Source organism: Anopheles marshallii, chromosome 3 (genome assembly GCF_943734725.1).
Source record: "Anopheles marshallii chromosome 3, idAnoMarsDA_429_01, whole genome shotgun sequence".
In the NCBI taxonomy this organism is placed as follows: Eukaryota; Metazoa; Arthropoda; class Insecta; order Diptera; family Culicidae; genus Anopheles; species Anopheles marshallii.
Genome location: NC_071327.1, coordinates 80,606,705 through 80,622,601, shown reverse-complemented (window position 1 = coordinate 80,622,601; position 15,897 = coordinate 80,606,705). Strand labels below are relative to the sequence as shown.

Below are 15,897 nucleotides of genomic sequence, written 5' to 3'. Positions count from 1 at the left end.
GTGACTGTAAGTGTTAATAAGAGCATCATAACTAATGATGTCATTATGCAAAACATTGAGGCCAAATGATCAGTGCGCCTAAATTCATGCAAATCGCTTCACATATTTGTCGTATTATCAGTTTGTAATGTTCAATGGCGTAACTGGCGTCATGGATGATATAGGACACTGTTTTATTGCGGAAAATTTTGGAACATGATCGATATGATTATGAAGTTCATTCAACTATTTTTGAAAGTAACTGAATTTTTCCAATGAAACTTACTTTCTAGTGCAACCCATTTGCGAGGAAAGCTTTTCGTTCGAGATTAGAAAGCGTTTATTATGGTTGGTTTTTCGTGTTTAAAATGCAACTGACATAAACGGCAAAAGGTTTAAAACCACCAGCTAGTTTGGAATCGTACCGATGAGTTTTCGTCTGTAACAAAAAATCCTTTATTACTGACCACCATGCTGTTCCTGGGAATTGCTAGTATTTTCTGCCCCGTTATGCGATGCTTCAGCATGCGCTCGACTGCGCTTTCTCATCCAACGACGTGGATGTTGCTGCTGGTGATGCTGAGGTTGTTGATAATGCGATACACTCAGCGGGCCCGTAGAATACGGTTCAGCAAGCCTCTGGGGCAGGTGGAGGGCTCTCGACGATGAAGCACCATCCAGTGCGGTAGATGGCCTTGAAGTAGCCGCCGAGGACGCGTAGACCTTGTCCCACGAGGAGTAGTAGCGAAGCAGATTATCTGCAAACGATAGCGCGAATAAAAGATTTAGCACACGTACGGAAAGAAAACAACCTTGAAACATTTTCACACGTGTTTAAGGGGCCTTTGCTTCCACATTTCTTCCGAGCACTTTTCCGGTTAAGGCAGTGTCAATGTCATAATGCCAGATAACGATTTTTGAAGCGTAATAAGCAAAATATAGAGCACTTGAACTGTGCAAAGGAGAACTTACTGTAACGCTGGTGCTGTTGGCGTATCAGTGCCGGGCTGGCATTAGGTGATTCCTCCAGATGCTGCAGATGCTGAGCCAACATTCTTTGCTGGTGGCGTAACCGGGCCAACTTTTGCTTGATGCGAATGTTCTTCACAACACACCCTTCCGGGACGTGCAACTGTAAGGTTGAAAGAAAGCTACATTATTGAAACTGGACATAGGGCAATTAGTCAGTTTGTCAGTTATCTCTTTTTCCTTTCACTACATGCGAATTACAGAAGCATTTGAAGCAGTTTTAGTAGTGGTTGTAAGCAAAAAGAGCAATCAGAAATTATTGTGAATATTCTTCTCCTCTCATCATGCTATTTTTCTTCATCTAGGTTGACATCTGTTTTGCGCCTTTAGTCGTGCAGATTGCCTACTGTAAGGCGTTTTTGAAGCATTTGCTTTAAAACTTATGTTTTTGTTTGAAATCCATTGAAAAACGAACAAGGCATTTTTTTAAGAAGCATTGATGATAAGTTTGACATGTGGCATGTGGTTAAAACATAATCAAGAAATCATAATTTTATTACTGACTATCGTAATTTTAATTACGTTTAAAGTACTTACCTCCTGTGACATGTTTCTTAAAGCTATACTAATTAATACTTTAATACTTTAATCGAAGGGAAATCAATTGCATTTAATCAATGAAAAGTGAGTATTTCGCTTGTATTCTTTTCTCACCTGTTACAATTGTGGTACAATACGCGGGGAATGAAATATTCGGGCTTAATTGAATTATCGGACTATTACTGCTAGTAATAGAATAATTTCCAGACGTGACATATCACATCCTGCACACCCTCCACCTTCTATAAATTCTAATTGTATTTCCATTTGCATTGCAATGCATTTTCGACGCAATTACCTCATCGATGTCACCATTCCCAAAATCAACGTGATAGCATTCGACCGAAAATTCAAGGTTGTTGGTGCAAAAAATGTAATTAATTATACCACTGAAAAGGCTGCTCCATCTCAGTGCAGTGACGGGAACGCACCTCAACCGGTCAGCGAACGGACACAACGGAAGTGTCAAGAGCATGACCCCACTTTGATCCTGCAGTGTGTGTGAGTACGAGTCAACTTTTACGGTACCAAACCGGAAAGTCAAATAAAGTGCATCGAACCGGCACATCGATTAGAGAGACAAAGCCCGGTGCCCAGGTGGGAGGTGAAACGATGTTTGAACCCAAATCAACAGGGAAAGTTCAATCGATGGTGCTGGTTTTCCCGCCCTCGTTCCCGATTTTGGCTTCGCGGTTTCTGTTGCGTGGGACGAGAAGTTTCGGTACATTGGGTTTTTCGAGGGTTGGTAAACGGTGTGATTGTGGACATGTGGTTTTTCGATGCGGCTGCTCTCACACGCCGAGTGGTACGGGTGTTGTTTATACGGTTGTAAGCCACAAATACTGTTTACAGGGTACGCAACCGTATGCACACAGACCCGAGTGCGAAAGCAAACCTGCACCAACATGCGGTTTTGGGGCTGCACTGCGGATGTCGAACCGATTTTGAACGCAGAGAATTTTTTAACAATTACCAAACACTCCACTAGCAGTGTGGTTGTCAAGCGTTTGAACAGGATTTAAACACCATGTGCCCGGACAATAATGGCACAACTTTCATCGGAATTGTGTACAAACTCGTCTTCAAGTATGCAACTCGTAATACAAGCATGTTTGATAGGAATTGAGTCACTCAGTAACTACGTTCAACATTTGATATCAAGGCTTGAATCGATACCTGGTGTTAAAATTCCTTCCATTATGTGTACCATTTTCCGAGTACCTCTTTGAAAATAACCGAATTGCTAATGGAATGGGTTCAAAATTACCTTTTCCATCTCACTACACAGCCGTTCGCTAATCAAAGCTATAACTCACATGCATGCGCGTTACGCCAAACTACACGCACAAGCACACTCGATTTCTGGCAAGCACAAAAACCGCCAATTATGTGCAACATTCACCCGTTGTGTCGGTGGCAAGGGTGGCAAGTCAAAAATATGGTTCCCACTCCTTCCCTCGACGCACTCTTCCGCCTCGCGTCGATAAATACAAGCCACAGTGCCCCAAAACGTTCAAGGGGTTCGGTTTCAAAGTCAATAACCACCGAGTGTGAGGCACCCAATCGGTGTCTGGCGCAAAAATTCCAATATCGTAACCCTAGCCTGGAGCATGATATGTTTATTAGCCCGACTGCGATTCATGGAAAACTCATTTCCCGCTTCGGGATGCTTTTCATGTGACCTTTCGAAAACAAATTGGTATGAATTTACGATGTTGGGGAAGTATTTTTTAAAAGTATTTTTGATGGGTCGCTTTGCAATGAAACTAATAAATAAAAGGTTCAAAAAGGGTCGCAATTTTTTTGTTATGAGGAATAAGCTTTCGGTCGAAGTTTAACTACTAGTTTCAAACTTACAACAAATTCTGCAGCATCTTATGTTAAACCCATAAATTCTACTTGCGTTTATTGGATCGTGGAAAGCTTTTGCAAGATTACTTCTTAAATCAAAGAAAGCTAAGCGTAAAGCGTTCATACAACGATTTGCAAATGATACAAGTTTAAGAACACAGACTCAAAAACTAAAGCTTTCGTTTACTTGGCGAACAAATTATCATTCGATATTTCTCTCATTTCCTGACGGTAAATCACTTGCCAAGTGATAAACATTACATCCCGCTGCCTCGGGAAACTTTCACCGGGTTCGTCTGCAGCTGCGCCAACGAGTCACCACCGACGCACGGCAGCGAAAAAGTCTTTCGCATCGTTGTCACCATCGCCAGCAGGACATGCCGCGAACAATCGTTTGCTCGTTTTACAACTTGTCTGCGTTTGTATTGCCGCCCAAGCGGAGTTGGTGCTTTGTTTCACTGTTGTTTTTGATGTGATAGAAGGCAGGGAAACAAAAACTGCTGCTCGTGCTGGTTGACGTGCGATACGCGAATGCAAAAACGCTGCGTACTTGCAATCACTTTCCTTGGTTTGCGTTCTCCACCCCTCCTTCATTAGCTCTGTCTCTTTCTGTCTCACACTGTTTCGTAACACTCCTTCGTAAAACTTTCACCAAATCATGAAAACACAAACTCACAGCTCGCGAGCTAACGGAATCAACAAAAAGTGTGCAAGAAAGTGCGAAAAGTTTCTCGCACCAACCATCGACAGTACAAACATAAATAACCGTCGCCTCCGCCCTCGAACCGGTCCAGCTGGTCCAGCTGATAGAGGGAACAGAAAGTTACAAAACTTTTCGCTGCATGGTAAAGATTCACCAGAACGTACCGAATGACACAACTTTACCCTTTACAGCTGCACGTTTGCATGAGTGCAGCTTAAGAATGTTGCTAAACGGGCTGCTCTCAACACTTTTTCCACACCATCTGCTGAGCAGAGGGACAGCTCTGTGTGTATGTATGCGCTGGTGTGCCATTGCTTAACAGTAATTTGGACACTGTTTCACAGTTAACGTCGGTGGCACAAGATTAGAACGAGATGATCGTGCATTTTGGTTTATTTTCTCGTTAACTGCTTGCTAGAAACTACCACTCGGGTATGGTTCTTCTGTTAAACGAAGGATAAATTTCTAACTCATATTTGATTTCTGTTCTCTTCTTTAGGGCCTTATCACTTTTAGTGAATAGTACAAAAGTAAACTCATTTGAGCTTGACAAAACAAATACTATAGCTTGCATAAAATTCTGAGAGTCCTATGGAATAAAAATGAGATTATTACCCACTAGCTAATAGCAGGTCATTTACAAATGTCCTTTTAGTTCCATTTCAGTGTTCCATCGTATATGGACTACATTTGATCATTCATTTACTGAACCATCTACAATAAAAGTTTCACTATTTGATTGCTGTTTCCTTTCTCGTGACTGTTTGTGACTGACGGTTGATGTCATTTTAAGTGGGATAAGATTGTCGACAGGAGGACTTATTGATAGACAATCTTAGCAATTCAATTACAATGTGCTTTTTATCACATATTAAATAGATTACTGATCACATCTTCATCTGTTATCTAGTTGGCATATACCAGTTAGCTAGTTGAAGCTATTGGAAGCTAGTTGGATGTTAACATAAGACCCCATACACCAATGTACAAATAACTCGTATGATCCTTGAGACCGGATTCTTTTCACATTGTCTCTTAAAATGTTTGCTTGTTGTTAGTGGTAATTATTTTTTTACTAACAGACTATTCCTGTAGATCACTGTTTTATGTTATCGTTCAAAATACTGAAAAAATGGCTAATTTTAAAGTATTTTTTTGTTTTGGACACTACCTTTGACCCAAGCTCACAAAAAACCATGCTTGCCTTTTTGTTATATTCGCCACATATTTAACAGTTTGCTAACACTTCTCCTTATCGACAATTCCAGCCAACACCAGCAAGCATTACCAAGCTCTCGCGTACTTTCGCTTACAAAGTCAGCAGTTTGCCTCTTTTTGCTTTGCTGTACTTGGCGAACAAGTCCTTTTTGCTCCATTTTGCTTACTGCACTCAATTGGTTAACTTTTTTTTTCTCGGTTGCTTCTCGGATCAACCAGAAATTGAAAAAGCAGTAAGCGTGTGTGTGTGTGTTTAGCAGCAACGTGTAGATAAAGTGTAGAAGTTCCTGCGAAAAACATGACACCACGCTCCTCTGGTAATCTTAGCTTTCGCTCAACGATCCACATTTTCTAAATAATCGTCTCAGAAGCGGCTCAAAAGGAAGGTTTAACTCGGTTCTTTTTCTCCCGGTTTTTGTTTGTTGTTCGCTTTTTTTTTATTTTTGCTTTGCTTGCCTTTCCCAAAAGTCGTTCGGAAGAATTTTTAATTAGCATCCAGCATTATGTAACGGCGGGGCACAACGGTGAGGCAGCAAGGCATGGTGGTGTACCGTTTGAATTTATCATGAGTCTAACTTTCAACTCTGGCGCACGTCCGGACAGGGGCATCATTTGCACTGATCGGAGGACAGCAGTTTCGAGCATCAAACCGTCAACTTCTACCAACCGATGGAAGGCGGCACGATGTCTGCTGCCGCAATGGTACCGAACCAGAAAGAAGATTAAGCTTTATGATTGGGACTAAATCAAATTTTTCGAAACACTCCCGAACAAACCCCTTCCGCCGTAGTTTTCGACAACTTTTGGTGCGGTAATGGAACGTTTTGCTGGCATAATCTAATTACGAAACACTGTGGGTAAAAGTGAAAAATGGTAGATATAAAAAAAAAACCACCCCGAAACAAAAACACGAGCGGATAACGGTTGGAGTGAAGGGAATAAATTTGCTTGTTTACAGGTAGCTTTTAATGAATTATCAATTACTTGGTCAGACGAAGCGTCTTGCAAGCCAGTGGAGGTTGGTTGCTTGAGCTCCACAACCAGTATGGAACGTTTGTTAATGCGTTAATAATAGAACGGAGGAGAAACGTTGCAAAATTGACTGTTTTTAGCAGTTCTCTACCTTATTAGCGTTGGATTAATACTTTTTGTTTAGAGGTATAATTATCGTTCGTGTATATTTTGTGCGCCTAATGTAGGCATAATCAAAATTTGTTTTTCGAATAGTTTCGTTACGATGAAACTTCATATTAAGTACGAAAAAGTTATTTTGAGCTAACGTAGTTGGCGTTAACAATTTAGTTGTTACTTTGAAATACCGTGCAGATTGCATACTTTAGGGCGTATTGAACAGCAGCGTTATATACGGACGGATTTGACTTTACTTAGCAACAATTTCATATGGTTTATATGTTGGTATTATTATCAGCAACTAGCATTCATGTGTATAAATTTTATTGGAAACGAACAAGCGTTTCAGTACATATTAGTCGTCTGCGAAAACAAATCTGTACGTTGTAACAACCTACGCCAGTAAAAACTAATCATTGTCAATTGAAGTTAGTTACACATCAGGTTAAGAACAAAAAACAAATAGCACCAATCAATGAAACAAATACTCTCCAGTAGCAAAAAAACATCTACACGTGAAGCAAGGACAGCAAAAACAAAACACATACACACACAATAGGTGAATAGAATGGAATAAAAAACCCATAACAATAAAACGATCCCAATCGATTGGTGAACAACTGTCAAAGAATGCAAATCAAACACAGTTCACGGAACAACAATGAAATGGGCATACAAAAACAGAGCCTATCTATGCTAGCTTATCAGCGGTACAAAAAGCACAACGATAAATGGACAGGGAAAAAAAGCACCAAACGAAACAGAACAAACTCGGCACAAAACCAGTCAAAACATGGCGAAACGATGAACAAACAAATGGTTTTGATAAAATAAAAACGAAAGAAAGACAGCATACTTTACACAAAAGAAGCAAAACAACATAACACTCATGAGTTGCACAAATACACGACACATCAGGCACATCGCCTCACGCTCGCCTACCGGCAATGGTGGTGAGATTTGATTCAATCTCCTCTGTGCGGTGGACATTCCGGGCTCAACGAAATCGACGAACGGCAAATGGTTCCGGGACAATGGACGATTGTGTTGCTGCTGCTCCTGCTCGTACCGGCCCCGTTGATGATGTGCGTGCTGACGGTGTTGGTGAAGAAGCTGATGGTGGCTGTGGTATTCGATATGCGATTCGCGCCACTGTTTCTGCAGCTGCTGTCGATGACGCTGCAAAAGTGAAACAAATGAGCCGTCCGGATAAAGCCGGGCATGAAATGCGATGGAAGACACCAAAGACACAAAAAACCACGCGCACCACGTGGACATACGGACAGAGGCGGAGGAAAACGAGCGGCTGCGATGCCGGATCGGTTCTGTTTTCGCTGATGACGATCGGAATCTGTCACATTGTCACAGTGTACGTGTGAGTGTGTGTGTGTGCGCTCTTGTGTGGATAAAAAGGACACATTCCATCGACGTTGACAATGGGAATTGAGGCCGGAAAATTGATTGATTGTGTCATTAAATTGTATGCAGCACGATGCAATTTACCGAAAAGCGCTTACCCGTGCTCAACACGTACTGTCCGAGTCCCGTATTTGACTGCGCAGTCGAGATCTAAAAACCACAATTCGAAAGGCCACAACTTCCACGCGGCCACATCCAGCGACCAAAGCACGGTATCGAACTGTCCTGGGAAAATGTTATCCACCCGCAACACTCTGGTGTACACGATTGCCCAAAAGAGATTTTCCTTACCGCACGCTGTCTAAAATCCGGCAGGAAAGGTGTCGTCCATGGGTGGTAGAAAGCACATGTGTTTTTAATTAATTTTCTCCACCTAGTTTTCCTTACGGGCCACACCTTCAGCTGCTACGCCAAAGTGTTGCGCTGGGATTTGAGTGGACAATTTACGGCAACAAAAACCACGGCTCTATTCAATATGTTTCCACGGCAAAACAACAAAACCCCAACTCCCAATTCCCACCCAATCCCCATACATATGCCCGGTGGGCGAAAAAGTGTCGCTCCGTAAATTATAACGACCGTTGCCTCATTTATCACCGGCGATGGTTGCAATCGGGGGATTGATTCCAATTGTCCATAATTGATGATAATTCCGCGCTTCCGGCCGATTCGCGCTTTGCACAAACCTGAATGGTTTTAATTTATCGTAAATAATATTTTTAAGAATTAACCCTCAATCGAATCTCGCCCCTTCATCACACGTGAATAATGCATTTTGCCCGCATATACGCCATTGCCATGATGCATATGTAGCGTCGCTACGTCCGGGCTAGCAGATGAGTACATGCCTACGGATGGGTCGATTGAATGATAGCATAATTTTATTATCGTTAGACAAATCGAGTAATATTTATGTGCTGTGCATACCATCGGGCTATAACGGGTGCAAGGTACATATTTTACACACTGCACATGTGGCGTAAATCAGTTACGGAAACAGTATTACACTCAGAACGCTGTTGTGAGTTGCTAACAGACTGGTTTGGCTTACGAGTGTTGAGTGATGCAATAGAAAATGCGTAATCAAATGAAACAGTTACTGGCCGTTCCTAATGAATGAAACAATGATGCCATGACATTACATGATACATTCAGAGTTCTTCTGAAAAGTAATATATATTTTTTTAATTTATGTGATAGGTACATAATCCTACTAATCTTCTAAATAGGCACCTCCTGCATTAATACATTTTTTCAGGCAGATCTTCCAAACCTTGCTCGTAGGCCACTGTTGGAAATGCTTAAGGTCTGCCATGACATTCTTTTAGAGGTTCCCAATCATGGCCCTTTGCTTGGGCGATCATTGCAATCGTTTAGCCATGTGTGACCAGGCGCCTACATTGCACCATGCACCAAGAGCCCGAACAATTATGATCAACGAACAATCTCGATATCCTCGACATTCGTTTTTTTTACGATTTATAGAGTAATTTGTTTATCATTTCAATTCCCCATCAAATCGTTTTGCAGTTAAAAGTATTATACTCCTTATCTAAATAACCACAAAACCGGCCTATTGCTATAATATCACCGAACCTACTTCCTCAGATTGGAGGAAGGCGACATGTATTCGTAGGCATCTATTGATTGCGGAAGTCGAAAACAGACGTCCCTACATCCCTAAGCTGATGGTCATATACTTCCGAACGTACATCCGACGTGCCAAACCACACGTCCAAATAATATCACACACCACGCACATGGCAGAGTTGTGACAGACTCGGCACCAGGCCGTGGTGTTGACGTTGGTGTTGGTGGTGTATAATTGTTTATGTTTTGGAATTAATTACGGCTATAATAATCAATCGCAAACGCCAATTCAAATCCAAAACTCACACTCACCACAGCGTACGCTCAATGGCCGTCGCCTGTCAGTGGCAGATGGATGGTGCTTTTCACGTTCGAATTCCGTACCTCGGGCCACCGAACCCACCCTTAAAAGGTGCGGTTGTAGGCAAATATCGATTTAATTATGATTCATACAGTGAAGAGCATTCACCCAGCTCGAACGTTCGCTCATTCGAATGATGTACGAACTGACGATGGTAATGATGATGATGATGTGAATGACGTTGCTGAAAGTAAGCCACATTTAGCAAAACCTCACCGGAGTCCGAACTGGGGGGTTGGAAGAGATATTAAAGCATGACTAGCTACAAAATTCCACATCCGAGTGCACTAAGCCGTTTAAAGCACTTCTTTATCGGGTGATCGTTAATACGTGGAGTTGAAGGATACGGCGAATTAGCTGCAAACTTTCCGCTTCCTGATCCGTTGTGCTGATAGAAGGATGCAGCAGCTCGTGTTCCTGCTCAGGTTTTGGGGAAAGTACTTCTCATGGTTGTGTATTTTTTATCATCCCTAGAAGTGTATCAACTTGATGAAGAAACTGGAGCTTTTCGTTAAATGAATGTTGCTCGTCGAAGTATTCTTTCGGGAAAGAGTTTATTTTCGCTTTCGGTTTGTGCCCTGGCCACTGAATGATAAGGAGCAAAAAAGAAGCAGAATACTGGAACCTTTCATCTACATGGAAAAGGTACACTGCAGCAAACATTCATGGTATGGACGTTGATCATGCTATGTATCTTCCATTATCAAACAAGAACAGTTTTGAAGCAGTAACAAGCGTTTGTGGGGTGAATTTTATATTTTGCATTCCTAGACCCAGGTTAACTTATAACAGACGATGATACGATACGTGGTTTGTTTGGAGAAGGATTTATCTCCATCGAAGATACAGCTTCAAACTTTCCGCCCTTCAAACGAACGGCTGTCAAGCGGCGGCCTTAGGAGAGAAATATTTATGGTATCGAAATCAAAGCCACCCCACCCACACACACACACCACTCAAGATAAGGGCCAATGTCAAGCCGTATGTCGATAGAATAATGGATCGTTTATTTTTAAATCCCATCGCCGAAAATATGCAGCGGATCGGTTCCGGCTCCAGCAAATCCTTCCGGTGAGTTATTATTTTCATTTAGCCTCGGCTAGGAACGTCCAATTCATGCCACGTACAGTGGAGTGTTTGGGTAGAATCCTCGATAATCCTTTCCTGGATCGTGCTCTATTGCATACACTTTCACTGCCAATCGGCAAAATGTGAATCCTAACATATGGGAATGTACGAGGTTGTTTACCATCTCATCCTTCCACACACACTTCCCTCTATAAAAAAAACCCCTCACAGCAAAACGATTCCAATCACTTTCATAGAGAAAAGGTGCAATATTGCTTCTTGCTTCTATTTTGTGTGACTCGATGAATCGTTGCTCCGAGAATACCGTCCCCAAGCATCCAAATACTCATCATATGACGGAAATGAAGCGTTTTTTTTGCTATGCTTTACTTTCGGTACGATCAGGTTGTGAATACAATCAGACACAAAAGTGAAGGACTCGAGTATATGAAAGCCTTTTGCACTGAAGAGAAGTTTACAAAAGAGCTTGCTTTTTTTCTCTGTCGCAGCTTGTTTGTTGCGTTTAGAATTGTGGAGAAAAAAGTGCACGCAAAGAAGGAAAAACACCCAACTCTGTAGGAGCCTGAATATAAATAGCTTCGGAATATTGTCCCGCATAGGCAGTAGGTGATTGAAATGATCCGCGCCTTGACAATGTGAAAAGCTGTGCGAAAGGCGCATAAAGGAAGCGCAAGAAACACGGCTAGCAATGCAACCAACCGTTACCGTTCGTTTGATGTGTTTGAATGTGCCAATATGAGTTTACGCAGAGTGCAGCCGGAAGTAGCACGAACCACGCGAAAACATGGGGCACGCAGGATAAAACACGCATGTGAGCGAGGACCAACTATTCAAAGAGTGAATGGTAAAAAAGAAATAGCACAACACTCAGCCTTAACACTTGCCCGATTTGAATGGAAAATGGTATCGGTCCGAGTAGTCCATGCCGAATACAAAGTGTCCCACACACTGTGGTTGATGACAGCGCACTGGGATGAATATCATTTACGTTACGCCAAACGGATCAAACCAACCCGTTGGTAGGGTTTCTCCATGTGATCGATATCCACACGCTCCGAACAACGCTGAAAGGCATCCAGCAGTGACGAGTATTTTCTTTGACGCAATTTCTTCACCGATGGACACGAGCGCGTTTGTGGAACAACATCCGATATGGGAAGAATTTCATTCGCTGCACAACGGCTTTGTCCCGTTTCACAATTGTACACACTGTCACGGACAGGATCCGTACAATGGCTTTGTAGTCGATGGAATGTAGTCCTTCAAATCGGCCTCTTTTTGTGGCCCCTTTTTCCCTTGGTCGGGTAGAGCGAAGCTACCAAACGTTAGCAATAGCATTGCAAAGAAAACATTCCCATCGGTAGGTACGGGATGGTGCAAGGCTACATACAAGCTACTTTTTGAGGAAATCATTTATACGATTGAATGAACGATTTTGTTTTACAAATTGTATACTTTGAGGGGCATTTTGTTCACAAGTCGGAAAACTATGCAATGCGCATTACATATTCGTGCAGTGATGATACTTTTACGAGTAAAATTTCGCTTCTAGCTATGGGGTGTGAGTTGACACAACCCATTGAATGGATTTCAATATTATGCTTTAGCTTCCGACTAACATCCCAACATGTGCGGAACGTGCAAACAGCTTTGTTCCAAAATATGAACTCCTGCTGCTTCCGTGTACTCAGAGCTCATGAGGGCATTTTAAAATAGAACACACCACTTGCCTTCCTCATTGCAGTGCTACAATCAGTGCGAGCGATAGATGACGACCCGCTAATGCGCTACCGATGCCTACACAATCACCATTGTGTTGTGCCAACGGTACATTGAAACCGATTCGCGCATTTAATGGAAATCTGATGTCCACCAGTTGGGCCTGACGAGAATTACAGAACTTTGCATACTGAGCTATTCATTAGTGATTGGGTTTTCAAAGCAACCATGCCAACTTCGACGATACAGTTATAAAGGTACACTTGCCGTCCTATTAGCCATACATGACACGTCAATACGCGACGCTTGTTTAGCGCTCTACGACTGTAATATGAACTGTTTGATTTCAATTATTTCGTTGCCAGGGAAATGGGGACAGGTGGTGTGGATGGAAAATTTGTGGAAGCACGGCTCTATTCCAATGAACTCACACCGACAAATTGGACACAGAGGGAGTTTCAGCGAAATGAGTCGTATATTTACACATTAAATAATAAAATAATTTAATTATCTCCACGATTTCACCCATCAACAGGGGTACGAATTTAACAGTACTTTAAAGTGAAAATTCTGAACGGCAAGAAAAAACATACCGATTTGAAGCATTTTTACCATTTCAACCATTTTGTTCATTTAACCTACAACTTTTCGATGAAATTGTCACCCGGCAAGTAGCACAAGACGTCACAAAAGCAAAACAATCAATAGATAATTTGGTTATGCAAAATGCATACTTTCTGCGTACCACCTTTGTGTATGCAATCCGCTGAACAAAACGCCTAAAGGGCAGCTATTCACATAACACAACTATCTTAGTATGCCTTATCAATGGGATACACCGGTCTTTTTAACCCGAACAGAAAGACACCTACAGCCATTTGTGACCTTTTCCGTACGGCTTTCATATCTTTCATAGTTCGGCGAAAAACCTACTGGAGTATATGCTAAAAATAGCTTGCTAACAATATGCTACCAATCATAATGTCATAGCTAAATGTTTACCAAAAGTGTGCCCACACTGTTCTGTGACGACTCAAGGATGTTGGAATCAGGGTGAACTGTGTGCTCGTGTCCACCCAGTACACATGAACCCCGGGAAAAGAAAACACAGTCCCCATGCGACCCGCTTCCAGCGCGCTTGATTTGGTTTTGGATAGGAAAACGAAGCTAAGATAGTGCGACCGAACAATAATGGCCGTAACCGTATGGAATAATTTAATAATTGCTTTGCCGCCGGGCACGTCGACGATGGTGATACGGTTGCTGCTGCGGTACAGTGCTGCGAAGGATCCGTTGTCGTCCTAAGCTAAGTGACTGCTGCTGCTGCTGCTGCTGATATTCCCTGACCCAATGGAAGATGTCGATAAAATATTCAACACTCGCCGCATTGGTCTCGCTTCTACCATCAGCCGTGGCGTTTCCCTCCTGCGAACTGTCCGCAGGCGACTCCTCACCACAATCCGCCGTCTCCTCGCAGCACGCCGACGATGATCGATGTTCGATGATGTGTATTATGCGCGATCGATGTACTTGGTGCGATGGTGCGGAGTGTTGCCATTGCGACCCGCTGGCATGTTTGTTAGGAGGATGGTCCATGCGAAGCGTTTGGTCAGTGGCACCAAGGGTCGTGTTCGTGCGCTTGTAAGCAGCGGCGGTGGCGTTGGTGGTGGCATTAGAGTTTGTTGCGGGCCGTTGCCAGAGTAATCGACTCGGTGAAGCTACCGGAATGGTTGAGTGATAATCGTTCCGCAAAGGCAACCCGGAATGGGATGATTTCGTGTGGTTGGTGGAATGATTGGTGGCGGTGGTGGCGATGGTGGAGGAGGTCACGGTTAGTCCCACGGCAGATGAATGATTACCTTGACCCATTAGTGGCGTTATGAGCGCGGTTTGCCCGGGGGCCCCTTGGCTGTTGCGGTTGCGATTGTGGTAATGGTGCTGATGTTCGTGGCGATAGCGATGATTATTATGATACCGATACGAGCCCACTGGCACCCCGGACGGTTTCTGATGTGGCTTATGTTGCAATTGTTGTTGTTGTTGTTGTTGATGTAGTTGTGTTTGTTGTTGGCGATAATAATGGGATGATGGTGGTGGTAGCAATCGTGTGTGTGCAGATGTGGCTAATGCATACGGTTTCGTCTTATCGATCGAAGCAATGGACGGGATCCGGTGCCAAATGGTGTGTAAAACAATGTGCAGTCTACTACTTACGGGATAATTGTTGCCGTCGAGCCTCACGGGCGGTTTGCCGGGACAGATGAGATATGATTCGTGGTTTTCGAGGCGGTTCATTTCCGCCGGCCTCGAACCGACGGTGCCCGGATGTGGACGTCGCGGTTCCATCACCTCGACCGGAGGACCTGCAAGCAACCAATGGTTATGCCACTGCTTAAAGGACTTTTGCTACACCCTACTCTTACCTTTAACCACCACACGGAAGTTACAGTTTGCACTCAACCCGTCGGCATCGGTTGCGATGTAGTTGATGTAGTGCAATCCGGCTGCGAGCAGTTGGCCGGGTGTGTTGGATTTGTAGAGCTGCTTGATCTCCGACTCGGATTCGAACTTGGGCTCCGTCCAGAATATTGAACGAGAAGGTTCGTTGCGTTCCAACTGTACCTCGAACGATTCGGGACAGTGCACCACAGTGGGTGGTTTCCTTTCTGCAATGTACAAAGAAATGCGTACAATAATTTGTAGAAAACAATTCCTTCTTCGAAGACCCGTGTGAACCTCACCTCGTATTTTTATCACAACTCGGCACACGTCGTTCACGTTGTTCGTAGGACTACGGGCACGGAACGTGACGATCGTTTCGCCCGCTGGCAGTTCCACTTCCAGCTGTTTGCCCCACGGTGGATACGAATCCACATACTTGTGCCAATCGACGTTCGATGTCGGTCGCTCCATCCGTACCTTCATCGTGTACTGACCCAGCGGCAGTACCTCATGTATATCCGGTGGACACTGGATGTATGGTTTGATGGTGACTGGCGCAACGGTGGATGTAGTTATCACCGGTCTTGCTGTTACCGTTGGAGTATCCAACGGAACGCAACGTAGATTATCCCCGGGTACCCAAGTTTGTGACAAAGTGCAGACAGCAGTGCGCTTTGTCATCGGTTTGAAACCAGGTTTGCAGTGAAGTACACATCGTTCGTTGGCAAAAATCTTGCCCGCCGTACACGCGACCGGCAAGATGACACCATTTTCTGGCCGATTCAATTTTGGACAAGCAAGAGCTAAGCAAGGGAGTAAGGCAGGT

At 43.4% G+C, this 15,897-nt stretch overlaps 1 protein-coding gene across 1 annotated transcript in view; it reads right to left on the bottom strand.

The window, feature by feature from the left end:
- Window positions 1-438: 438 nt before the first annotated feature.
- LOC128713220 (uncharacterized) overlaps window positions 439-15,897 on the bottom strand; it is a 58,155-nt gene continuing 42,696 nt past the window's right edge. The window contains exons 9-14 of the mRNA XM_053808080.1: window positions 15,371-15,874; window positions 15,053-15,295; window positions 14,844-14,992; window positions 7,394-7,630; window positions 952-1,111; window positions 439-737 (exon numbers count right to left, since the gene is read on the bottom strand). Of these exons, the coding sequence (XP_053664055.1) occupies window positions 439-737; window positions 952-1,111; window positions 7,394-7,630; window positions 14,844-14,992; window positions 15,053-15,295; window positions 15,371-15,874 (1,592 nt within the window). The remainder of the gene's footprint in view (window positions 738-951; window positions 1,112-7,393; window positions 7,631-14,843; window positions 14,993-15,052; window positions 15,296-15,370; window positions 15,875-15,897) is intronic.